Raw genomic sequence first — 26,103 nt, forward strand, 5'->3', positions numbered from 1 at the left:
ATTAAGCATACTAAGAATTTTCATACTCGTGATATTTTATAACACAATTATTATTCTTTATGCTGAGTAATATATAATGCTGCAATCAATATTCGTAGAAATAATCAGCTCATATTACGAAAGGCTGAACCAGCCACAATAAACACGTATTTATTATGCTAAACTTTGCAGAAATGAGAAAGCGTTTACAGAACGTACTGTGGCTACAGCACATTGCAAATACCAAGCATGGAGTTACTTTTCATTAGGAAATATATGACTCTAGACTGGATGTGACGCAAAGATGCTTCACCATTTGCACAGTGGAAACTCTTGACTTTAAAAAATTAAAAAGGCTCGCTCTCAAGATACAACAGAAGTTACTCGACTAATCGACTTGTCCACCCATGTTTCAACTAAAACTGTACCTTTTAGCTACTGCTGTGCCATGATACTGAGTTATTTAATACAGGTGATGTTAATGTACTTAGTTTGTTAAAATAATGTCAAAATAACTCAAAATCGTTCTTATTTGGTATTAACATCAAGGCTGAAAGCACTTTTGTCAATAGAAAAATTTTCAAATACGAAGGACAACAAGAACACTTACACTAAATCATCTTGTAAATATTTATGTAAATTTATGTTCATTTCGGAAACCATCGTCAAAAATTTATCTCACCTTAAATTTTCAGTTTGAGTTCAATAAGAAAAAGGTACGTTATTGTTTGGTAGTAGTTATAAGAATTTGTATTGCTAACCATGTTGATTACGGGATTCTAATCGTTATCAGATTCATATCATTTGTTTAAATAACTATATATGCTAGAAATTAAATTTCATTCATTGCACCTGTAGTCTTTTAATTGAAGTGATATATATTACAAAGAAAATAGATGATAGGAAATCTAAAGTATTGGTGCTATTTCCAGTTCAATGCAATCAGCGAATATAAATGTTCCCTCTTGGATTATGAACATCTTTCTTTTGATTCTTTTGAGCTTTGCCACATGGATCGTGTGTTGGCCACCATCCAGGATTAATGCTGCCTTCAAATAAATAATAAACACTATCGCTCTTTAAGCCCGGTCCAACAGAATACCATATGATGGAAGAAGGACTTTTATTTTTACAAGCTTGAGCGACATTCTTGATATTTTGACATGATATATCCCCATCTTTTTTTGTTACCAAACTTCCAGTTTTAGGTTGACAAACAATCCAATCATTAATATTTGACGTCACCATAAATTCGTTTCCAATTTCTCTCCAAAGATTCCAATCTACAGCCCCATTTAACGATTCATTTAGTGGTGGAGTCGTTGAAACTGGGACCGTAGCACCAATTGCCGGCCAGTTAGGTCGAGGCGTTACGGCATTTCGTGTTAATCCAAATCCTTGATAGTGTGTGAAAGTGTAACTATAAACTAAGGTCCAGCCTCCTCCTTGTGTCTCCATTTCGCAATATACTTTAATCGGCTGGTGATCGGTGACGTTGATCCAATAGACTCCAGAGTTTGCAGATGGATATTTCGTTAAGATATCTTTGCAAGATGTTCCTAAATTGAACAAAGAACGATGCACTGGTTATTTCATTATGTTTGGCAAATTTGTCGTTTATATTTTGCGTCGATATCTTTGAGATAAAAATAACTTTCTTAAGTAAAATACCAATATTTGCAATTTAGCTAAATGCTACATTTTAGCATATAAACATATAAACATTTAGATACGGTTACCAGCTAATATAGCAATATATATATTTGCACAGTGGACAATCGAATGGTATGATGACATCAGTCTTCAGATGAAGTCAAGCGTATAATGCATCATGCATACGTTATCGCTTAAACGAAGTATTCGCAGGTGGCAAATAGAAATATTTTAAGTGTTTTTAATACAATGACCCCAATCCTTAAAACTGGATCGTGGGATTGTTCATGCAGGATTGTTTATAAGCTCTAAAATTTGCGGCAATAAGTTATACTTGCTTGCATTGGTAAATCCGATGTTTCTCAAAAAACTTTACTACGTACATTTTAAAGATTGTGTTAGTTTATGGGACTTGGATTGAAGTTTCAAAAAACATCAGAAAGTGTTATTGTTTGAGTAAAGAATGATTTTTTGAGAACATCATTGCCAAAACAACGATCGAGCCAAAAATTTTGTATATTTCATCTTTTTATTTTTAATATATGTACCTCATATTGCTGACGTTTGCAATGCGTAGTGCTTTTACAACTAAGTTTCTAACAACAATATAAAACTGAGTTGTAAATTATCGTGAAATTTGTCATCCTTTTATTATACACAGTGTGCATGAACATGCATAATTTGATAAAATATAGAATTACCATTAAAAGTAGCTAATTTTGTGAAAATACCATTTTTGGTACTATTAGAAGTTTTCACACAACCATGAGAAGTTTTTAGATGACCACTATGAGTTTTCTGTTGACCAGTTGTGCGCCAATATCCTCTGTCACAGAATCGAAGGGCAACTTTGTACGTTCCATACTGACTTGTTTGGCATGTTTCATAGATATCATCATTTGCTTCCTACAGAATTATTTGCATTTTAATAATACAATGGTTTTACACAACTGTTTATTATACAGTAATATTGTTTAAGAAATAATTTTGCAAATCAAATTCCCCATGAAGAAAAGGAAGTTACGAGTAAAAATATGAATCATATACGTCCATATTTTTCTGTCTTTAGTCCACTCCTACACAGATTACATAGTTCGACACTTCAAGTTTTCTGTATTGCGAGGTCGTCGGAGTGTAAAAAATTTTTCTTGTGACTCATTTAAACATGTCGTGGGGATCAATTGCCACAGTAAATTTTTCAATATAGTCAATATACGACAAACGCCAAAATGGAAATATTTTTTTTAATTGTGAGGAATAAGGACGCAAATTATTGCGAGGAAACACAGGGTTTTATTTGAATTTGCGCTGTTGATGCTTTACAAACATCCTAAAAGTATCATTTGACTGATTTAAGTAAAAATTAACAACAGGACAATCAGACAATGTTCATGTCACTTCTAGTTAACTTATATCAAAAAACTTTATTTGTAGGGAGCTTTAAATATTGAGGTATATACTACATACAATCAACTAAATTGTTTTTGCAATCATTAAAATTTAGGTCAAGATCACTGCTAAATTTGTGAAAAATATGATTCGCTAAATATCTCAAAATACGTTATCGTATTTTTCTAAGTCAAAACGTTTTGATCTTAAATAATTTCCACTGACTGAAGATGCTATAAAATGATACCTTAATGAATTAAATGCAAACAAATTGCAAAGGTCTGATTCACAATCTGTTATCACATCTATTTAGACGGTTTCTTATCTGTCAACAAATTGTCTCATGTAAATAGTAAACAGGGTGCGAATCTGTCATCACAATGTTTTTTGACCTTATTAACAAATGTATAAAGCTTTGTTGTAACATAAATAGAACAAATTAGTTGAAAATGAGGAAGAAATTTGTTTTAAAAAAAATACATGTTTTAACTTTAGTTTCCTTTCGTAGCTACACAGAGATCTTAAAAGAGCGTAGCAGTAAAGCAACGAAATAAATAATATGCAGTAAATAATGCTGCAAGTAGACACAAAAAACATGCTCGTAGTTATCTTTTTCAATTATACAATGACTATAAGGTTGGAAAGAATGTATTTATTATTTGTAAGGTCGCTCATGAACCGTAATAATTTTTTTATTTCTTTGTTGTTGAACTTTGAAAAACATCCAACCATTTCAACTTTTTATTTCAATCGCTATAGTTTGGAACAATTTGACAGTTACAAACACACAAATAATTTACTTACTTCGTTCGAGCGTACTTTGGCATAAATCAACTGCAAAAATGATGATAACAAAATCAATGACAATTTCATTCTTTGATTTGACTTTATGCAAAAGAACGTTTCTTGTTCTTCCTATTTTCTTGCTTAAAAAAATGTCGAACTTTTTTTGTCCAAGAAGGATTAGTATGTTCCTCGATACTCTTGCTCATTTTAATCTCTGTGAGTACAGTGGGCTCACAAAGGGAGGATATGATCAATTAGCTGCAACGGAAATGAAAACTAAACACAAAAGTAAAAAGGACTTACAATCTTTTCTCTCACTTAAATTAGGCAGTCTAATCTGTAAAAATATTTAACTGCAAACAGTAAAGAATGTGCAAAAACATTAAATCTGTAATGGCAATAACCTTTCAATATTTTTAAGAGTGATTAAAACACCAATTATATCAAAAAGTGAAGAATGAGGAAGAAATTTGTCTGAAATAGAACAGATGTTTTCACTTAGTTGTTGCACGCTAGAGATGTTGAAAAAACATAACATTAGAATAAAACATATGAAAGTTATACAAGAAAATGTGACAAATCTCATATTGTGAATATGTCAATGCCTGAAGAATATAAACATTTCCTTCCCATTTCCTAATTTTCAATCGTTGCACTCAAAGTTAATTATACATAAAACACTTACCTTATTTGCGCGTGCTTTGACATAAATCAACAGAAAAAATGATGGGATGAAGATCAATGACAAACTCATCATTTGATAAAGTTTTCCTTTTCTTACTCTTCCCTTGTCTGAAATGATGTTGATCTTTCTTGATTTTCAGAGGATGTGGATGTTCTTTGATACACTTGCTCATTTTTACATTAGCACTTGCAGTGGGTTTAGATAAGAAAGATACGAACACAAAAACGTGAAGAGAAAATTTGCTTTTAAGCATACTAACAAGTTTCATACGCGTAATATTTTATAACACATTAATTAATACTTAGGCTGCGTAATTTATAATGCTGCAGTCAATATTGGTAGAAATACTCAGCTCATATTACGAAAGGCTCGACCGGCCACAAAAACGCGTATTTATTAGGTAAACTTTGCAGAAATGAGAAACCGTTTGCAGAAAGTACTGTGTCTACTGCACATTGCAAATACCAAGCGCGGAGTTACTTTCCATTATTAAATATATGACTCTAGACTGGATGTGACGCAAAGATGCTTCACCACTTGCACAGTGGGAAACACTTAAGTTTAAAAAAATTAAAAAGGCTCGTTCTCAAGATAAAACAGAAGTTACTCGACTAATCGACTTGTCCACCCACGTTTCAACTAAAACTGTACCTTTTAGCTACTGCTGTGCCATGATACTGAGTTATTTAATAAGGGTGATGTTATTGTACTTAGTTTGTTAAAATTATGTCAAAATAACTCAAAATGGTTCTTATATGGTATTAGCATCAAGGCTGAATGCACTTTTGTTAATAGAAATTATTTTCAAATACGAAGGACAACAAGAACATTTACACTAAATCACCTTGTAAATATTTATGTAAACTTATGTTCATTTCGGAAACCATTGTCAAAAATTTATCTGACCTTAAAGTTCCAGTTTGAGTTCAATAAGAAAAAGCTACGTTATTGTTTGGCAGTAGTTATAAGAATTTGTATTGTTAACCATGTTGATTACGGAATTCTAATCGTTATCAGATTCATATCATTTGTTTAAATAACTATATATGCTGGAAATTAATTTTCATTCATTGCACCTGTAGTCTTTTAATTGAAGTGATATATATTACAAAGAAAATAGATGATAGGAAATCTAAAGTATTGGTGCTATTTCCAGTTCAATGCAATCAGCGAATATAAATGTTCCCTCTTGGATTATGAACACCTTTCTTTTGATTCTTTTGATCTTTGCCACATGGATCGTGTGTTGGCCACCATCCAGGATTAGTGCTGCCTTCAAATAAATAGTAAACACTATCGCCTTTTATGCCGGGTCCAACTGAATACCATGTGATGGAAGAAGGACTTTTATTTTTACAAGCTTGAGCGACATTCTTGATATTTTGACATGATATATCCCCATTATTTTGTGATACCAAACTTCCAGTTTTAGGTTGACAAACAATCCAATCATTAATATTTGATGTCACCATAAACTCGTTTCCAATTTCCCTCCAAAGATTCCAATCTACAGCTCCATTTAACGATTCATTTAATGGCGGAGTCGTTGAAACTGGGACCGTAGCACCACTTGCCGGCCAGTTAGGTCGAGGCGTTACGGCATTCCGTGTTAATCCAAATCTTTGATAATGTGTGAAAGTGTAACTATATACTAAGGTCCAGCCTCCTCCTTGTGTCTCCATTTCGCAATATACTTTAATCGGCTGGTGATCGGTGACGTTGATCCAATAGACTCCAGAGTTTGCAGATGGATATTTTGTTAAGATATCTTTGCAAGATGTTCCTAAATTGAACAAAGAACGATGCACTGGTTATTTCATTCTGTTTTGGCAAATGCGCGTTTATATTTTGCGTCGACATCTATGAAATAAAAATAACTTTTTTAACTAAAATAATAATTTTGCATTCTAGCATATAAACCTATAAACATTTGGATGCGGTTACCAGTTACTAGAGCAATATATATTTGCACAGTGGACAATTGAATGGTATGATGACATCAGTCTTCACATGAAGTCAAGCGTACAATGCCTCATGCATACGTTATCGCATAAACGAAGCATTCGAAGGGGGCAATTAAAAATATTTTTAGTGTTGTTACTACAATGACCCCAATCCTTACAACTGGATTGTGGGATTGTTCATGCAGTATTGTTTATAAGGTCTAAATTCTTGGCAAATAGTTACACTTGCTTGAATTGGTAAATCCGATGTTTCTCAACAAATTTTACAACAGCCATTTTAAAGATTTTGTTAGTTTATGGGACTTGGAATGAAGTTTCCGAAAACATCAGAAAGTGTTATTGTTTGAGTAAAGAAAGATTTTTTAAGAACATCATTGCCAAACTAACGCTCGAGCAAAAAATTTTTTTGTATACTTCTTCTCTTTATTTTTAATATATGTACCTCATATTGCTGACGTTGAACATGCGTAGTGCTTTTACAACTCAGTTTCTAACAACAATATAGAACTGAGTTGTAAATTATCATGAAATTTGTCAGCCTTTTATAATACATAGTGTCCATGAACATGCATAATATGATAAGAAGCAGAATTACCATTAAAAGTAGATAATTTTGTGAAAATACCATTTTTGGTACAATTAGAAGTTTTCACACTGCCATGAGAAGTTTTTAGATGACCACTATGAGTTTTCTGTTGACCAGTTGTGCGCCAATATCCTCTGTCACAGAATCGAAGGGCAACTTTGTACGTTCCATACTGACTTGTTTGGCATGTTTCATAGATATCATCATTTGCTTCCTACAGAATTATTTGCAGTTTAATACAATGGCCGTATACAACTGTCAATTATATATTCATATTGTTTAAGAAATAATTTTGCAAATCAAATTCCACATGAAGAAAAGGAAGTTAAGAGTAAAAATATGAACCATACACGTCCATATTTCCCGTCCTTTACTCCACTCTCACACAGATTATTTAGTACGACATTTCAAGTTTTCTGTATTAATACGTCGTCAGACTGTCAAAAAAATTTTCTTGTGACTCATTTAAACATAGCGTGGGGATCTGTTGCCACAGTAAATGTTTCAATATAATCAACATATGACAAACGCAAAAAGGGAAATATTTTTTTAATTGTGAGGAATGAGGATGCAAAGGAAACACAGGGTTTTATTTTAATTTGCGCTGTTGATGCTTTAAAGACACCCAGAAAGTATCATTTGACTGATTTGAGTAACAATTAAAAGCAGGGCAGTCAGACAATGTTAATGTCACTTTTGGAAACTTATATAAAAAAAACTTTATTTGTAGGGAGCTTTGAACTTTGAGGTATATACTACATACAATCAACTGAAATTTTTTGCAATCATTAAAATTGCGGTCAAGATGGCTGCCAAATTTGTGAAAAATATGATTCGCCAAAATACGCTATCGTATTTTTCTAAGTCAAAACGTTTTCATCTTGAATAATTCAAACTGACTGAAGATGTTACAAAATGATACGTTTATGAAATAAATGCAAACAAATTGCAAAGTTCTGATTCACAATCTGTTATCACATCTATTCGTATGTGTCAACAATTTGTCTCATGTAAAGAGTAAACATGGTGTGAATCTGTCACCGCAATGTTTTTTGACCTTATTAACAAAGGTATAAAGCTTTTTTCTAACATAAATAGAACAAATTAGTTGAAAATGAGGAAGAAATTTGTTTTAAAGAAGACAAATGTTTTAGCGTCAGTTTCCTTTCGTAGCTACACAGAGATCTTAAAAGAGCGTAATAGTAAAGCAACGAAATAAATAATATGAAGTAAATAATGCTGCAAATAGACACAAAAATTTGCTCGTATTTTTTAATTATACAATGACTATAAGGTGCGAAAGAATGTATTTATTTTTTGTAAGGTCGCTCATGAATTGTAATAACTTTTTGATTTCAGTGTTGTTAGACTCTAAAAAACATCCACTCATTTCAACTTTTTCTTTCATTCCCGTTACTTTGGAATCTTTTGACAGTTAAAAACACACAAATACTTTACTTACTTCTTTCGAGTCTACTTTGACATAAATCAACTGCAAAAATGATGATAATAAGATCAATGTTAATTTCATTCTTTGATTTGACTTTATCCGAAGAAACGTTTCTTGTTCTTCCTATTTTCTTGCGAAAAAATGTTGATCTTTCTTAGTACATGAAGGATTAGTATGTTCCTCTATACTCTTGCTCATTTTAAACCATGTGAGTACAGTGGGCTCACAAAGTGCGGATATAAACAATTAGCTGCAACGGAAATGAAAATAAATACAAAGGTAAAAAGGATTTTATAATTTGCTATCTCCTCAAATTAGGCTGTGTAATTCGTAAAATAGTTTAACTGTGAATAGTGAACAATATGCAAAAATGTCAAATCTTTAATCGCAATGTCGTTTTAATATTTTTAAAGAGTGATTAAAACACCAATTATATCAAAAAATGAAGAATGAGGAAGCAATTTGTTTGAAACAGAACAGATGTTTTCACTTAGTTGCTGCACGCTAGAGATCTTAAAAAGACATAACATTAGAATAAAACATATGAAAGTTATACAAGAAAATATGACAAATCACATATTGTGAATACGTCAATGCCTGAAGAATATAAACATTTCCTTCACATTTCCTAATTTTCTATTGTTGCACTCAAAAGCTAATTATACATAAAACACTTACCTTATTTGCTTGTGCTTTGACATAAATCAACAGAAAAAATGATGGGATGAAGATCAATGACAAATTCATCATTCGATAAAGTTTTCTTTCCTTACTCTTCCTTGTCTGAAAAAATGTTGATCTTTCTTGATTTTCAGATGATGTAGATAATCGTTGATACACTTGCTCATTTTAACATTAGCACTTGCGTTGGGTTGGATAACAAAGATACGAACACAAAAACGTGAAGAGAAAATTTGCTATCAAGCATACTAAGAATTTTCCTACTCGTGATATTTTATAACACAATTATTATTCTTTATGCTGAGTAATTTATAATGCTGCAATCAATATTCTTAGAAATACTCAACTCATATTACGAAAGGCTCAACCAGCCACAATAAACGCGTATTTATTAGGCTAAACTTTGCAGTAGTGAGAAAACATTTACAGAACGTACTGTGGCTACTGCACATTGCAAATACCAAGAATGGAGTTACTTTCCATTAGGAAATATGTGACTCTAGACTGGATGTGACGCAAAGATGCTTCACCATTTGCACAGTGGAAATTCTTGACTTTAAAAAATGAAAAAAGCTCGTTCTCAAGATACAACAGAAGTTACTCGAATAAACGACTTGTCCACTAATGTTTCAACTAAAAATGTACCATTTAGCCACTGCTGTGCCATGATACTGAGTTATTTAATGCAGGTGATGTTAACGTACTTAGTTTGTTAAAATAATGTCAAAATAACTCAAAATTGTTCTTATTTGGTATTAACACCAAGGCTGAAAGAACATTTGTCAATAGAAAATATTTTCAAATACGAAGGACAACAAGAACACTTACACTAAATGATCTTGTAAATATTTATGTAAATTTATATCAGTTTCGGAAACCATCGTCAAAAATTTATCTCACCTTAAATTTCCTGTTCTATTTCAATAAGAAAAAGGTACGTGTTTGTTTGGCAGTAGTTATAAGAACTTGTATTGCTAGCCATGCTGATTACGGGATAACAATGGCTATCAGTTTCATATCATTCGTTCAAACAACTATATATGCTGGAAATTAATTATCATTTATTGCACCTTCTTTTAATTGAAGTGATATATATTTCAAAATTTGTACCATAACCAATAAAAATAGAAAATAGGAAATTTAAGTAATGGTGTTATTTCTTGTTTAGTGCATTCAGCGAATAAAAATGTTCCCTCTTGGATTATGAACACCTTTCTTTTGATTCTTTTGATCTTTACCACATGGATCGTGTGTTGGCCACCATCCAGGATTAGTGCTGCCTTCAAATAAATAATAAAAACTATTGTCTCTTATGCCGGGTCCAACAGAATACCATGTGATGGAAGAAGGACTTTTATTTTTACAAGCTTGAGCGACATTCTTGATATTTTGACATGATATATCCCCATCTTTTTTTGTTACCAAACTTCCAGTTTTAGGTTGACAAACAATCCAATCATTAATATTTGACGTCACCATAAACTCGTTTCCAATCTCCCTCCAAAGATTCCAATCTACAGCTCCATATAACGAATCATTTAGTGGTGGAGTCGTTGATACTGGAACCGTAGCACCACTTGCCGGCCAGTTAGGTCGAGGCGTTACGGCATTCCGTGTTAATCCAAATCCTTGATAGTGTGTGAAAGTGTAACTATAAACTAAGGTCCAGCCTCCTCCTTGTGTCTCCATTTCGCAATATACTTTAATCGGCTGGTGATCGGTGACGTTGATCCAATAGGCTCCAGAGTTTGCCGATGGATATTTTGTTAAGATATCTTTGCAAGATGTTCCTAAATTGAACAAAGAACGATGCACTGGCTATTTTGTTCTGTTTTGGCAAATGTGTCGTTTATATTTTGCGTCGATATCTTTGAGATAAAAATAACTTTTTTTTAAGTAAAATAATAATATTTGCATTTTTGCTAAAATGCACATTTTAGGATATAAATATTTAAACATTTGTATGCGGTTACCAGCTAATATAGCAATATATATTTGCACAGTGGACATTTGAATTGTATGATGACATCAGTCTTCCGATGAAGTCAAGCGTTTAATGCATCATGCAACGTTATCGCTTAAACGAAGCATTCGAAGGTTGCAAATAGAAATATTTTTAGTGTTTTTATTACAATGACCCTTATCCTTAAAACAGGATCGCGGGATTCTTCATGCAGGATTGTTTGTAAGGTCTAAAATTTGCGGCAATAAGTTACAATTTCTTGCATTGGTAAATCCGGCGTTTCTCAACGAATTTTACATCATCCATTTTAAAGATTGTGTTAGTTTATGGGACTTGGATTGGAGTTTCCGATAACATAAGAAAGTGTTATTGTTTGAGTAAAGAATGATTTTTTGAGAACATCATTGCCAAACTAACGCTCGGACCAAAACTTTTGTATATTTCATCTCTTCATTTTTAATATATGTACCTCATATTGCTGACGTTTACCATGCGTAGAGCTTTTACAACTCAGTTTCTAACAACAATATGGAACTGAGTTGTAAATTATCGTGAAAATTGCCTTTTATTGTACATAGTGTGCATGAACATGCATAATTTGATAAATCGCAGAATTACCATTAAAAGTAGCTAATTTTGTGAAAATACCATTTTTGGTACTATTAGAGGTTTTCACACAACCATGAGAAGTTTTTAGATGACCACTATGAGTTTTCTGTTGACCAGTTGTGCGCCAATATCCTCTGTCACAGAATCGAAGAGCAACTTTGTACGTTCCATATTGACTTGTTTGGCATGTTTCATAGATATCATCATTTGCTTCCTACAGAATTATTTGCAGTTTAATACAATGGCTGTATACAACTGTTAATTATATAGTCATATTGTTTAAAAAATAATTTTGCAAATCAAATTCCACATGAAGGAAAGAAAGTTACGAATAAAAATATGAACCATACATGTCCATATTTTCCTTCCTTTAGTCCACTCCCACAGGGATTATATAGTACGACATTTGAAGTTTTCTATACAGCGAGGTCGTCGGACTTTCAAAAAAATTTTCTTGTGACTCATTTAAGCATGACGCAGCGCTCTGTTTCAGCAGTAAAAGTTTCAATATAGTCAACATATGACAAACGCGAAAAGGGAAAGATTCATTTTAATTGTGAGGAATGAGGATATGGCTGCAAGAAAACACAGGGTTTTGTTTTAATTTCCGCTGTTGATGCTTTACAGACATCCAGAAACTATCATATGACTGATTTAAGTAAAAATTAACAACATGACAATCAGACAATGCTCATATCACTTCTAGGTAACTTAATTCAAAAAACGTTTCTTCTAGCGAGCTTTGAGGTATGTACTACATACAATCAACTAAAATGTTTTTGCAATCATTAAAGCTTGAAATTGTGTTCAAGCTGATCGCCAAATTTGTGAAAATATGATTCGCCAAAATATATCAAAATACGCTATCTTATTTTTCTAAGTCAAAACGTTTTGATTTTAAATAATTCCCACCGACGGCAGATGCTGTAAAATGAAACGTTTATGAATTAAATGCAAACAAATTGCAAAGATCTGATTCACAATCTGTTATCACATTTATTCAGACGGTTTATTTTCTGTCAACAAATGTAAAGAGTAAACGTGGTGCGAATCTATCACCGTAATGTTTTTTGACCTTATTAACAAATGTATAAAGCTTTGTGTAACATAAATAGAACAAATTAGTTGAAAATGAGGAAGAAATTTGTTTTAAGGAAAATATATGTTTTAACTTCAGTTTCCTTTCGTAGCTACAAAGATCTTAAAAGAACGTAAAATTAAAGCAATGATAATAAAACAAACTTAACAATATGAAGTAAATATTGCTGCAAGTAGACACAAAAAATTGCTCGTAGTTCTCTTTTTCGATTATACAATGAATATAAGTTGTAAAAGAATGTATTTATCTTTTAAGGTCGTTCATGAATTGTAATAGTTTTTTAATTTCTGTGTTTGTTGTTAGACTTTAAAAAACATCCAGTCATTCAACTTTTTCTTTCGTTAACCGTTATACTCCTAAATACTGTTTATTGAAATTAATAAATACCTCTTGCGAGTTTGCTTTGACATAAGTCAACATCAATAATGTTGACGTTAAGATCAATGACAATTTCATTTCTTTAATTTGACTTTATGCACAAGAATGTTTCTTTTCCACGCTCTTTCTTTGTAAAAGGATGTTGATGCTCCTTAATGAAACCTTGAAGGATGTGTATGTTTCTTGATGCACTTGCTCATTTTAACCCATGTGCATACAGTGGGCTCAAATAATGCGGATATGATCAATTAGCTACAACGGAAGTGAACGTAAATGCAAAAAATATTTTCATGCTTTCCAAAAGATACCAGTAGATTCATTTCATGATATGTGTTATTTTTAAAAATTGCTGATAAATATCGGGAAAAGGCGAAAGGTCATTGGCAGATTACTAGTATTTGTGCTTGGTGTATCAAAAATGATGAACTATTTTCAACATCACAGAAAACATTTAGGCGATGGAAGCTTGAATGTTTCGGCGCTCAAGTCAATTTAATGCTGTTTTTTGAAGGAACTGGCTATGTTTATCTCGATTTTAGGTATACTTTACAAAGAAAGGCATAGAAAAACCTGCATTAGATGTTTTTTAAGCTTAATACATTTATTCGCGAACACATTTAACGAGATCACAAACAACATTATTTTTGCTGCAGTCTAAAACGTGCAGAGAATAACAACTTAATAAACAGTTTGTGATTTATAAGATTTTGAAAGTCTAAAAAATATCGGTTCGTCATAAAAACTTGAGTGAAGTAGGCCTCTACTGAGTAATGCCAACACCATGAACCTCAAGGAACACGTGGTTGACAAATTCTTCAAATGATTAGAACAATAACCGAAATGTATGAAGGAGAAGCTTGACTTGGTGAAACCCATGAAAAGTGAATAGAAAAAGATGGATTTGACATGGACAATCATCGCAAACATGAAACATATTAAAACAAACAAAGAACTCATTTCAGAAGAAGACTTCGCTCATCCTATTCTTGCGTTAACAAAAAAAGCAGCTGTCAAAATATTGGAAATTTTCATAATTTATATTAAATTCAGATGTTCATCGTTCAACTCCGTTCATATATGTTCGAAAATAAGAAATGAAAACGCATTTTGAGAGTGCAGCAAGTGATATATTTTTTTAGTATTTGTACTATAGTAAAACTAAACCAAAATGTAAGCTAAAAGCGCAGGTTTCACTTTAGTAGTTCTATCGAATATATATGTTCCCTCGCGGATTAAGAACGTTTTTCTTTTGATTGGCTTGATTTTTGCCACATGGATCGTGTGTTGGCCAATCATTGATCGTGCTACCTTCAAAGTAATAATAAATATCATAAATATATTTGCTGGCTCTTAACATTGGACCATAGTATCCCCATGAGACGGTTATAGGAGCAAAGCTTTGGCAGGCAGCATTAACATTCTTGATATTTTGACATGATACAGCTCCACTCTTCTCTGTGACCAAACTCCCGGTTTTAGGCTGACAAACAATCCAATCATTAATATTTGACGTCACCATGAACTCGTTTCCAATTTCCTTCCAAATACTCCAATCGATATCTCCTAAAGATAATTTACTCAATGGAGGAGTCTTTGAAACTGGTACCGATGCTCTAGCTGCTGGCCAGTTAGGTCGAGGAGTAACAGCATTGCTGCTTGACTTAAAGCTTTGGTAGTTTGTAAAGGTGTAGCTATAAACTAGTGTCCAGCCTCCCCTGCGTCTCCATGTCGCAATACACCTTAAACTTCTGATTAGTTACGTTGATCCAGTAAACTCCAGACATTGCAGATGGATATTTTGTCAAAACATCTTTGCAAGATGTTCCTGTTTTCAATGAAACAAAGGAGGAAAAATTAGTTGTCTAGAATGTATCAATTATGTTTTTAAACAAGCAATGGCCCCGTGTTTTAAGTCAGTATTTTTATTTGCAAAAGAATATATTTTGCTTTTGTTGATGTTTCCGTTGAAATCATATTGCTACGTTGCACAGAAGGAAAACAAAAGCCAAACACCGTCACATCCGGCATAATGGGAAGATAATAAGTTGAAAACATATATTTTAAGTGTTATTAGTGTTTTAATGTAATATCACCATGCCAAATGGCAAATGCTTTTGTATAAGTACCACTTTTGTGACTGCGAAGAGTTTTGTTTTGACCACTCAGAGTTTTCAGATGGCCATGAGAAGTTTTTAGATGATCACTATCAGTTTTCTGTTGACCAGTTGTGCGCCAATATCCTCTGTCACAGAATCGAAGAGCAACTTTGTACGTTCCATACTGACTTGTTTATCATGTTTCATAGATATCATCATTTGCTTCCAAAAAAATTATTTGCAGTTTAATACAATGGCTGTATACAACTGTTAATTATATAGTCATATTGTTTAAGAAATAATTTTGCAAATCAAATTCCACATGAAGAAAAGGAAGTTAAGAGTAAAAATATGAACCATACACGTCCATATTTCCCGTCCTTTACTCCACTCCCACACAGATTATTTAGTACGACATTTCAAGTTTTCTGTATTGCTAGGTCGTCAGACTGTCAAAAAAATTTTCTTGTGACTCATTTAAACATGGCGTGGGGATCAATTGCCACAGTGAAATTTCAATATAGTCAACATATGACAAACGCAAAAAGGGAAATATTTTTTTAATTGTGAGAAATGAGATTTAAATTTCTGCGAGAAAACACAGGGTTTTATTTTAATTTCCACTGTTGACTGATTTAAGTAACAATTAACAACAGGGCAGTCAGACAATGTTAATGTCACTTTTTGAAACTTATATAAAAAAAACTTGATTTGTAGGGAGCTTTGAACTTTGAGGTATATACTACATACAATCAACTGAAATTTTTTGCAATCATTAAAATTGCGGTCAAGATGGCTGCCAAATTTGTGAAAAATATGATTCGCCAAAATACGCTATCGTATTTTTCTAAGTCAAAACGTTTTCATCTTAAATAATTCAAACTGACTGAAGATGTTACAAAATCATACGTTTACGAAATAAATGCAAACAAATTGCAAAGGTCCGATTCACAATCTGTTATCTCATCTATTCGTATGTGTCAACAATTTGTCTCATGTAAAGAGTAAACATGGGGCGAATCTGTCACCGCAATGTTTTTTGACCTTATTAACAAAGGTATAAAGCTTTTTTGTAACATAAATAGAACAAATTAGTTGAAAATGAGGAAGAAATTTGTTTTAAAGAAGACACATGTTTTAACTTCATTTTCCTTTCGTAGCTACACAGAGATCTTAAAAGAGTGTAACAGTAAAGCAACGAAATAAATAATATGAAGTAAATAATGCTGCAAGTAGACACAAAAATTGCTCGTATTTTTTAATTATACAATGACTATAAGGTGCAAAAGAATGTATTTATTTTTTGTAAGGTCGCTCATGAATTGTAATAACTTTTTGATTTCTGTGTTGTTAGACTCTAAAAAACATCCACTCATTTCAAATTTTTTATTTCATTCCCATTACTTTGGAATCCTTTAACAGTTACAAACACACAAATACTTTACTTACTTCTTTCGAGTGTACTTTGACATAAATCAACTGCAAAAATGATGATAATAAGATCAATGATAATTTCATTCTTTGATTGACTTTATTCGAAGAAACGTTTCTTGTTCTTCCTATTTTCTTGCCTAAAAGTGTTGATCTTGCTTAGTACATGAAGTATCGGTATGTTCCTTGATACTCTTGCTCATTTTAACCCATGTGAGTACAGTGGGCTCACAAAGTGCGGATATAATCAATTAGCTTCAACGGAAATGAAAATAAATACAAAGGTAAAAAGGATTTTACAATTTGTTATCTCCTTAAATTAGGCTGTGTAATTCGTAAAATAGTTTAACTATGAATAGTGAACAATATGCAAAAATGTCAAATCTTTAATCGCAATGTCGTTTTAATATTTTTGAAGAGTGATTAAAACACCAATTATATCAAAAACTGAAGAATGAGGAAGAAATTTGTTTAAAACAGAACAGATGTTTTCACTTAGTTGCTGCACGCTAGAGATCTTAAAAAAACATTACATTAAAGTAAAACATGTGAACGTTATTCAAGAAAATAGGACAAATCTCATATTGTGAATATGTCATTGCCTGAAAAATATAAACATTTCCTTCTACTTGTCTAATTTTTAATCATTGCACTCAAAGGCTAATTATACATTAAAACTTACCTTATTTGCGTGTGCTTTGATATAAATCAACAGAAAAAATTATGGGATGAAGATGAATGGCAAATTCATATTTGATAAACTTTTCCTTTTCTTACTCTTCCCTTGTCTGAAAAGATGTTGATCTTTCTTGATTTTCAGAGGATGTGGATTTCTTTGATACACTTGCTCATTTTTACATTAGCACTTGCAGTGGGCTTAGATAACAAAAATACAAAAACGTGAAGAGGAAATTTGCTTTCAAGCATAGTAACAAGTTTCATACACGTGATATTTTATAACACAATTATTATTCTTTATGTTGAGTAATATATAATGCTGCAATCAATGTTCGTAGAAATAATCAGCTCATATTACGAAAGGCTGAACATGCGACAAAAAACGCGTATTTATTAGGCTAAACTTTGCAGAAATGAGAAAGCGTTTACAGAACGTAATGTGGCCACTGCACATTACAAATACCAAGAATGGAGTTACTTTCCATTAGGAAATATGTGACTCTAGAGTGGATGTGACGCAAAGATGCTTCATCATTTGCACAGTGGAAACTCTTGACTTTAAAAAATTGAAAAAGCTCGCTCTTAGGATACAACAGAAATTACTCGACTAATCGATTTATCTACCCATGTTTCAAAGAAAAATGTACCTTTTAACAACTGCTGTATATTGATACTGAGTTATATAATATAGGTGATATTAATATACTTAGTTTGTTAAAATAATGTCGAAATAACTCAAAATTGTTTCTTATTTGGTATTAACTTTAAGGCTGAAAGCACTTTTCTCAATAGAACATATTTTGGAATACAAAGGACAACAAAAACACTTACACTAAACATATTGTAAATATTTATGTAAATTTATGTTCATTTCGGAAACCGTCGTCGGAAATTTCTCTCACCTTAAATTTCTTGTTTGTGTTCAAAAAAAAAATGTACGTGGTTCTTTGGCAGTAGTTATAAGAATATGTATTGCTAGCCATGTTAATAACGGTATCTTAATCGTTATCAGATTCATATCATTCGTTTAAATAACTGTATATGCTGGAAACTAAATTTTATTTATTGCACCTGTAGTCTTTTAATTGAAGTGATATATATTCAAATAATTAAATGAAGACATACATTATACATTCATATATTCAAATACTTGTACCATAACCAATGAAAATAGATAATAGGAAATCTAAAGTATTAGTGCTATTTGCAGTTTAATCCATTCAGCGAATATAAATGTTCCCTTTTGGATTATAAACACCTTTCTTTTGATTCTTTTGATCTTTGCCACATGGATCGTGTGTTGGCCACCATCCAGGATTAGTGCTGCCTTCAAATAAATAATAAAAACTATTGGCTCTTATGCCGGGTCCAACAGAATACCATCGGATGGAAGAAGGACTTTTATTTTTACAAGCTTGAGCGACATTCTTGATATTTTGACATGATATATCTCCATCTTTTTTTGTTACCAAACTTCCAGTTTTGGTTGACAAACAATCCAATCATTAATATTTGACGTCACCATAAACTCGTTTCCAATTTCCCTCCAAAGATTCCAATCTACAGCTCCATTTAACGATTCATTTAATGGCGGAGTCGTTGATACTGCAACCGTAGCACCACTTGCCGGCCAGTTAGGTCGAGGCGTTACGGCATTCCGTGTTAATCCAAATCCTTGATAGTGTGTGAAAGTGTAACTATAAACTAAGGTCCAGCCTCCTCCTTGTGTCTCCATTTCGCAATATACTTTAATCGGCTGATGATCGGTGACGTTGATCCAATAGACTCTAGAGGTGGCAGATGGATATTTCGTTAAGATATCTTTGCAAGATGTTCCTAAATTGAAGAAAGAACGATGCACTGGTTATTTCATTCTGCTTTGGCAAATGCGTCGTTTATATTTTGCGTCGACATCTTTGAGATAAAAATAATTTTTTTAGTAAAATATGAATATTTACATTTTTGCATATAAACATTTAAACATATAGATGCGCGGTTACCAGCTAATTTAGAATATATGTATATGCACAGTGGAAAATCGGATGGTATGATGACTTCAGTCTTCAGATGAAGTCAAGCTATAATGCATTATGCATACGTTATCGCTTAAACGAAGCATTCGAAGGTGGCAATTCGAAATATTTTTAGTGTTGTTACTACAATGACCTTAATCCTTAAAACTGGATCGTGGGATTGTTCATGCAGGATTGTTTATAAGCTCTAAAATTTGTGGTAATAAGTTATACTTGCTTGCATTGGTAAATCCGATGTTTCTCAACAAACTTTACGACGTCCATTTTAAAGATTGTGTTAGTTTATGGGACTGGGATTGATGTTTCCGAAAACATAAGAAAGTGTTATTGTTTGAGTAAAAAAAGATTTTTGAGAACATCATTGCCAAAACAACGCTCGAGCCAAGACTTTTTGTATATTTCATGTCCTCATTTTTAATATATGTACCTCATATTGCTGACGTTTAATATGCGTAGTGCTTTTACAACTGAGTTTCTAACAACAATATAACACTGAGTTGTAAATTATCGTGAAATTTTTCAGCCTTATATAATACATAGTGTGCATAAACATGCATAACTTGATAAATAGCAGAATTACCATTAAAAGTAGCTAATTTTGTGAAAATACCATTTTTGGTACTATTAGAAGTTTTCACACAACCATGAGAAGTTTTTAGATGACCACTATTAGTTTTCTTTTGACCAGTTGTGCGCCAATATCCTCTGTCACAGAATCGAAGGGCAACTTTGTACGTCCCATACTGACTTGTTTGGCATGTTTCATAGATATCATCATTTGCTTCCTACAGAATTATTTGCAGTTTAATACAATGGCTGTATACAACTGTTAATTATATAGTCATATTGTTTAAGAAATAATTTTGCAAATCAAATTCCACATGAAGAAAAGGAAGTTAAGGGTAAAAATATGAACCATACACGTCCATATTTTCCTGCCTTTAGTCTACTCCTACACAGATTATATAGTACGACATTTCAAGTTTTCTGTATTGCTAGGTCGTCAGACTGTCAAAAAATTTTTCTTGTGACTCATTTAAACATGGCGTGGGAATCAATTGACATAGTGAAAGTTTCAATATATTCAACATGTGACAAACGCAAAAAGGGAAATAATTTTTTATTTGTGAGGAATGAGGATGCAAATTTCTGCGAGGAAACACAGGGTTTTATTTTAATTTGCGCTGCTGATGCTTTACAGACATCCAGAAAATATCATTTGACTGATTTAAGTAACAATTAACAACAGGACAATCAGACAATGTTCATGTCACTTCGAGGTAACTTAAGTCAAAAAACTTTATTTCTTGGGAGCTTTGAGCTTTGAGGTTTATATTACACACAATCAAATGAAATGTTTTTGCAATCATTAAAATTGAAGTCAAGATGACCGCCAAATTTGTGAAAAATATGATTAGCTAAAATATCTCAAAATACGCTATCATATTTTTCTAAGTCAAAACGTTTTGATCTTAAATAATTCCCACCGACGGCAGATGCTGTAAAATGAAACGTTTATGAATTAAATGCAAACAAATTGCAAAGATCTGATTCACAATCTGTTATCACATTTATTCAGACGGTTTATTTTCTGTCAACAAATTGTCTCATGTAAAGAGTAAACGTGGTGCGAATCTATCACCGTAATGTTTTTTGACCTTATTAACAAATGTATAAAGCTTTGTGTAAAATAAATAGAACAAATTAGTTGAAAATGAGGAAGAAATTTGTTTTAAGGAAAACATATGTTTTAACTTCAGTTTCCTTTCGTAGCTACAAAGATCTTAAAAGAACGTAAAATTAAAGCAATGATAATAAAACAAACTTAACAATATGAAGTAAATATTGCTGCAAGTAGACACAAAAAATTGCTCGTAGTTCTCTTTTTCGATTATACAATGAATATAAGTTGTAAAAGAATGTATTTATCTTTTTAAGGTCGTTCATGAATTGTCTGTTCAGGTGCCATGCATGATGCATGCTTGGGCTACCATGTCTCTCCAACGTTGACGGTTACGAGCACAGGCAAAGATTTCTGCAGTGTTGGCGATTCCGGTAACTTTCTTAACTCTGTCCAAATACGTTATGCGTTGACGGCCTCGTGCTCTTTTCCCTTCGATTTTTCCTTGCAGCGCAACACATTCCAGGCCTTCCTTCCGAACTACGTGGCCAAGAAAACGAAGTTGTCTCTCGATTATTACGGAGAGTAGTTCTCTCATGAATTGTAATAGTTTTTTAATTTCTGTGTTTGTTGTTAGACTTTAAAAAACATCCAGTCATTCAACTTTTTCTTTCGTTAACCGTTATACTCCTAAATACTGTTTATTGAAATTAATAAATACCTCTTGCGAGTTTGCTTTGACATAAGTCAACATCAATAATGTTGACGTTAAGATCAATGACAATTTCATTTCTTTAATTTGACTTTATGCACAAGAATGTTTCTTTTCCACGGTCTTTCTTTGTAAAAGGATGTTGATGCTCCTTAATGATACCTTGAAGGATGTGTATGTTTCTTGATGCACTTGCTCATTTTAACCCATGTGCATACAGTGGGCTCAAATAATGCGGATATGATCAATTAGCTACAACGGAAGTGAACATAAATGCAAAAAAATATTTTCATGCTTTCCAAAAGATACCAGTAGATTCATTTCATGATATGTGCTATTTTTAAAAATTGCTGATAAATAGCGGGAAAAGGTGAAAGGTCATTGGCAGATTGCTAGCATTTGTGCTTGGTGTATCAAAAATGATGAACTATTTTCAACATCACAGAAAACATTTAGGCGATGGAAGCTTGAATGTTTCGGCGCTCAAGTCAATTTAATGCTGTTTTTTGCAGGAAATGGCTATGTTTATCTTGATTTTAGGTATACTTTACAAAGAAAGGCACAGAAAAACCTGCATTATGTGTTTTTTAAGCTTCATACATTTATTCGCAAACACATTTAACGAGATAACAAACAACATTATTTTTGCTGCAGTCTAAAACGTGCAGAGAATAACAACTTAATAAAAAGTTTGTGATTTAGAAGATTTTGAAAGACTAAAAAATATCGGTTCGGCATAAAAACTTGAGTGAAGTCAGGCTCTATTGAATAATGCTAACACCATGAACCTCAAGGAAAACGTTTTTGACAAATTCTTCCGATGATTAGAACAAGAACCGAAAAGTATGAAGGAAAAGCTTGACTTGATGAAACCCATGAAACGTGAAGAGGAAAAACATGGATTTGACTTGGACAATCATCGCAAACATGAAACATATTAAAACAAACAAAGAACTCATTTCAGAAAAAGACTTCGCTCATCCTATTCGTGCATTGGAAATTTTCATAATTTATATTAAATTCAGATGTTCATCGTTCAACTCCGTTCATATATGTTCGAAAATAAGAAATGAAAACGCATTTTGAGAGTGCAGCAAGTGATATATTTTTTTAGTATTTGTACTATAGTAAAACTAAACAAAAATGTAAGCTAAAAGCGCAGGTTTCACTTTAGTAGTTCTATCGAAGATATATGTTCCCTCGCGGATTTAGAACGTTTTTCTTTTGATTGGATTGATTTTTGCCACATGGATCGTGCGTTGGCCAATCATTGATCGTGCTACCTTCAAAGTAATAATAAATATCATAAATATATTTGCTGGCTCTTAACATTGGACCATAGTATCCCCATGAGACGGTTATAGGAGCAAAGCTTTTGCAGGCAGCATTAACATTCTTGATATTTTGACATGATACAGCTCCACTTTTCTCTGTGACCAAACTTCCGGTTTTAGGCTGGCAAACGATCCAATCATTAATATTTGACGTCACCATGAACTCGTTTCCAATTTCCTTCCAAATACTCCAATCGATTGCTCCTAAAGATAATTTACTCAATGGAGGAGTCTTTGAAACTGGTACCGATGCTCTAGCTGCTGGCCAGTTAGGTCGGGGAGTAACAGCATTGCTGCTTGACTTAAAGCTTTGGTAGTTTGTAAAGGTGTAGCTATAAACTAGTGTCCAGCCTCCTCCCTGCGTCTCCATGTCGCAATACACTTCAAACGTCTGATTCGATACGTCGATCCAGTAGACTCCAGACATTGCAGATGGATATTTTGTCAAAATATCTTTGCAAGATGTTCCTGTTTTCAATGAAACAAAGGAGGAAAAATTAGTGGTTTAGAAGGTATCAATTAGGTTTTTAAACAAGCAATAGCCCCCGTGTTTTAAATCAGCATTTTTATTTGCAAAAGAATATATTTTGCTTTTGTTGATGTTTGCGTTGAAATCATATTGTTACGTTGCACAGAAGGAAAACAAAAGCCAAACACCGTCACAACCCTTATAATAGGAAGATAATAAGCTAAAAACATATATTTTAAGTGTTATTAGTGTTTTAATGTAATATCACCATGCCAAATGGCAAATGCTTTTGTATAAGTACCACTTTTGTGAATGCGAAGAGTTTTGTTTTGACCACTCAGAGTTTTCAGATGACCATGAGAAGTTTTCTGTTGACCATTATGAGTTTTCTGTTGACCAGTTGTACGCCAATATCCTCTGTCACAGAATCGAAGGGCAACTTTATACGTCCCATATTGACTTGTTTGGCATGTTTCATATATATTTGCTTCCTGCAAGATCAATGTAATGCTTTTTTATACTGGTTGCTTAGCACTTATGTCATCATAGCATACAGCTAAATTTACGTTTCATATGAAAGTGTCCGTATTTGATTGTAATTAATAAAGTTAATTTACGATAAAATGTCAACAAGTAACAAAAGCAGCCCATCTTCGTTTTACACAACAATGTATTTGTTTTTACTCTAGAAAGCAATTAATGGAATAAAAAGAGAACTATGGGGCTGTTTACATGAGCAATACGGAAAGAGCTTGCTCTCTCTGTAGGGCTGTATATTACCTTCGTTTTACATGCAAATTCAAGTCCTACGTCAAGAGCATTGCTTAAACAGCAAGTTTTAGCGTTAAAGTACAAAGCAGTTGAAAACAAACAAAAGTAGTTGTCGCGTTTTGCTTTTTTTACGCTTTCTTAGTTTCTTCTCCAGTTAATGACTTTTCTTGTCGCCATTGTTGAAAAGCGATGCATAACAGCACGCAAATGTGTTAAGTTTCCCTCCCAACAAGGAGGGCCAGCCCTGTCTTATGCGATTACATGGGAAATTTCCATCCCTATACATCGTGAGATATCGGGTAAGCAATAGTGAGATCTTGGCTGGTAGGGTTGGCCCTCCTCTCGTGTAAACGAAAACTGATTTTACATGGAATTTCAAAAGCAGACGGATCTCGGTTGGTAGGGCAAGCCCTCCTGTAGAGCTCATGTAAACAGCCAATATATAACTTCAGGTTCCTTTCCGCCACTAATGTTAATTATAAGCCTGCGTACCCAAGTAATTATTTTGTTCCTATTTAGATGTTCACAATATAATTTTAATCTGTTGTCACATTTAGGTCAAGGTCAAAGTCATTAGCTGCTACGTGTTTATGTCGAACAAGGAGCAAATTTGATGGCATATTGTCATCTGATAGCTATTTATAATAAATAATAGATTATTAAGTTCTTTAATATGTTTTTATCACTTAGCTATATCGGTTTGTCAAATTGTAAACAGCTTGCAAAAAAGTTTCCATAAGATAAATTATCAAAAGTGCTACATGAATGAATTTCAAACCTAATTACGATCAATACTATAATCCAAGCATTCTTTATATACGATAACGGTTACCAACAACAAATGTTGATGAATAGTGAGTGAAACTTACTGACTACTTTTTAGTGCATGAATATTTAAATTGGGTTTGTAAAATCCAATGAGGCGATATCTCCTTTATTAAAGCACGATATATTTATTCGTGTCTCCATGCCATAGTTGAAAAATCGCATTCCCCATAAGACGTGGTAAAATTATCATTGATTAAATCTAGCAAAAAAATGTAAACGTCAAAAGGATCTTAAATTTGTCGTGACGCTGTCTAATTTGCAGAAATCGTTTAACTGCTAGCTAATTATGAACATATGGTGAAAATCTGTCACCAAAACTTTTTAATCTGGTTATGGAGTGTTTACAACAACAAATATATTACACAATGAAGAATGGGGAAGAAATTTGTTTGAAATAAAACACATGTTTTCACTTCGTCGCTACTCGTTAGAGATCTTAAAAAAATGTAACATTAAGGTAAAACTCGTAAAGTAACAAACGAAAATATGACAATGCTCATTTTATGTATGAACCTATACCTGAAGAACATTTCATTTCCTTTTATTTTTCGTTAGAAATGAAACATAACATGAATTAAACATGACATAACATGAAATAAATTTATTTCCTCTTTTGATGGTTACTCACGTTATGAATTAATTTCTTCAATTGCCTATTCTTTTAAAAAACATCCTTTTACATTTCTACTTTTTTCTTTTATGCGCCTAAGTTTTGAAATTTTTAATCGTAGCACTCAAATGCTAATTGTATAAAATATTTACCTTATTTGCATGTGCTTTGACACAAATAGACACAAAAAATGATGGGATTAAGATCAATGCCAAATTCATCATTTGACAAAGTTTTCTTTTTCTTAATATTCCTTTGCCTGAAAAGATGTTGAACTTTCTTGATGCCCATAGGATGT

At 32.6% G+C, this 26,103-nt stretch overlaps 3 protein-coding genes across 7 annotated transcripts; all 3 read right to left on the reverse strand.

Annotated features, from left to right (window-relative positions):
• Nucleotides 1–816: 816 nt before the first annotated feature.
• LOC124449380 lies at nucleotides 817–13,433 on the reverse strand. Of its 5 annotated transcripts, none has more exons than XM_047000304.1 (3): nucleotides 13,232–13,393; nucleotides 2,364–2,538; nucleotides 817–1,538 (listed from the first exon to the last, which is right to left on the reverse strand). In XM_047000304.1, the coding sequence occupies exons 1-3, from the start codon at nucleotides 13,298–13,300 to the stop codon at nucleotides 922–924; spliced, it is 861 nt and encodes a 286-aa protein (XP_046856260.1). In that variant the 5' UTR covers nucleotides 13,301–13,393; the 3' UTR covers nucleotides 817–921. The 5 variants fall into 5 exon arrangements, 4 of the variants coding, with proteins under 4 accessions (XP_046856260.1, XP_046856258.1, XP_046856255.1 ...); XM_047000302.1 differs by having other exon boundaries at nucleotides 2,334–2,538; XM_047000299.1 differs by lacking the exon at nucleotides 13,232–13,393 and adding an exon at nucleotides 3,826–3,968 and having other exon boundaries at nucleotides 2,334–2,538.
• A 5,459-nt stretch (nucleotides 13,434–18,892) lies between these two features.
• LOC124449075 lies at nucleotides 18,893–22,004 on the reverse strand. The gene is made up of 3 exons (XM_047000018.1): nucleotides 21,803–22,004; nucleotides 20,041–20,245; nucleotides 18,893–19,263 (listed from the first exon to the last, which is right to left on the reverse strand). The coding sequence occupies exons 1-3, from the start codon at nucleotides 21,869–21,871 to the stop codon at nucleotides 18,893–18,895; spliced, it is 645 nt and encodes a 214-aa protein (XP_046855974.1). The 5' UTR covers nucleotides 21,872–22,004.
• An 869-nt stretch (nucleotides 22,005–22,873) lies between these two features.
• LOC124448622 lies at nucleotides 22,874–26,085 on the reverse strand. The gene is made up of 3 exons (XM_046999578.1): nucleotides 25,958–26,085; nucleotides 23,898–24,087; nucleotides 22,874–23,595 (listed from the first exon to the last, which is right to left on the reverse strand). Exons 1-3 carry the CDS (start codon nucleotides 26,027–26,029, stop codon nucleotides 22,973–22,975), a joined length of 885 nt encoding a protein of 294 aa, XP_046855534.1. The 5' UTR covers nucleotides 26,030–26,085; the 3' UTR covers nucleotides 22,874–22,972.
• Between the last annotated feature and the right edge of the window lie 18 nt (nucleotides 26,086–26,103).

This window comes from Xenia sp. Carnegie-2017, unplaced genomic scaffold, assembly GCF_021976095.1.
Source record: "Xenia sp. Carnegie-2017 unplaced genomic scaffold, XeniaSp_v1 HiC_scaffold_23, whole genome shotgun sequence".
NCBI lineage: Eukaryota > Metazoa > Cnidaria > Anthozoa > Malacalcyonacea > Xeniidae > Xenia > Xenia sp. Carnegie-2017.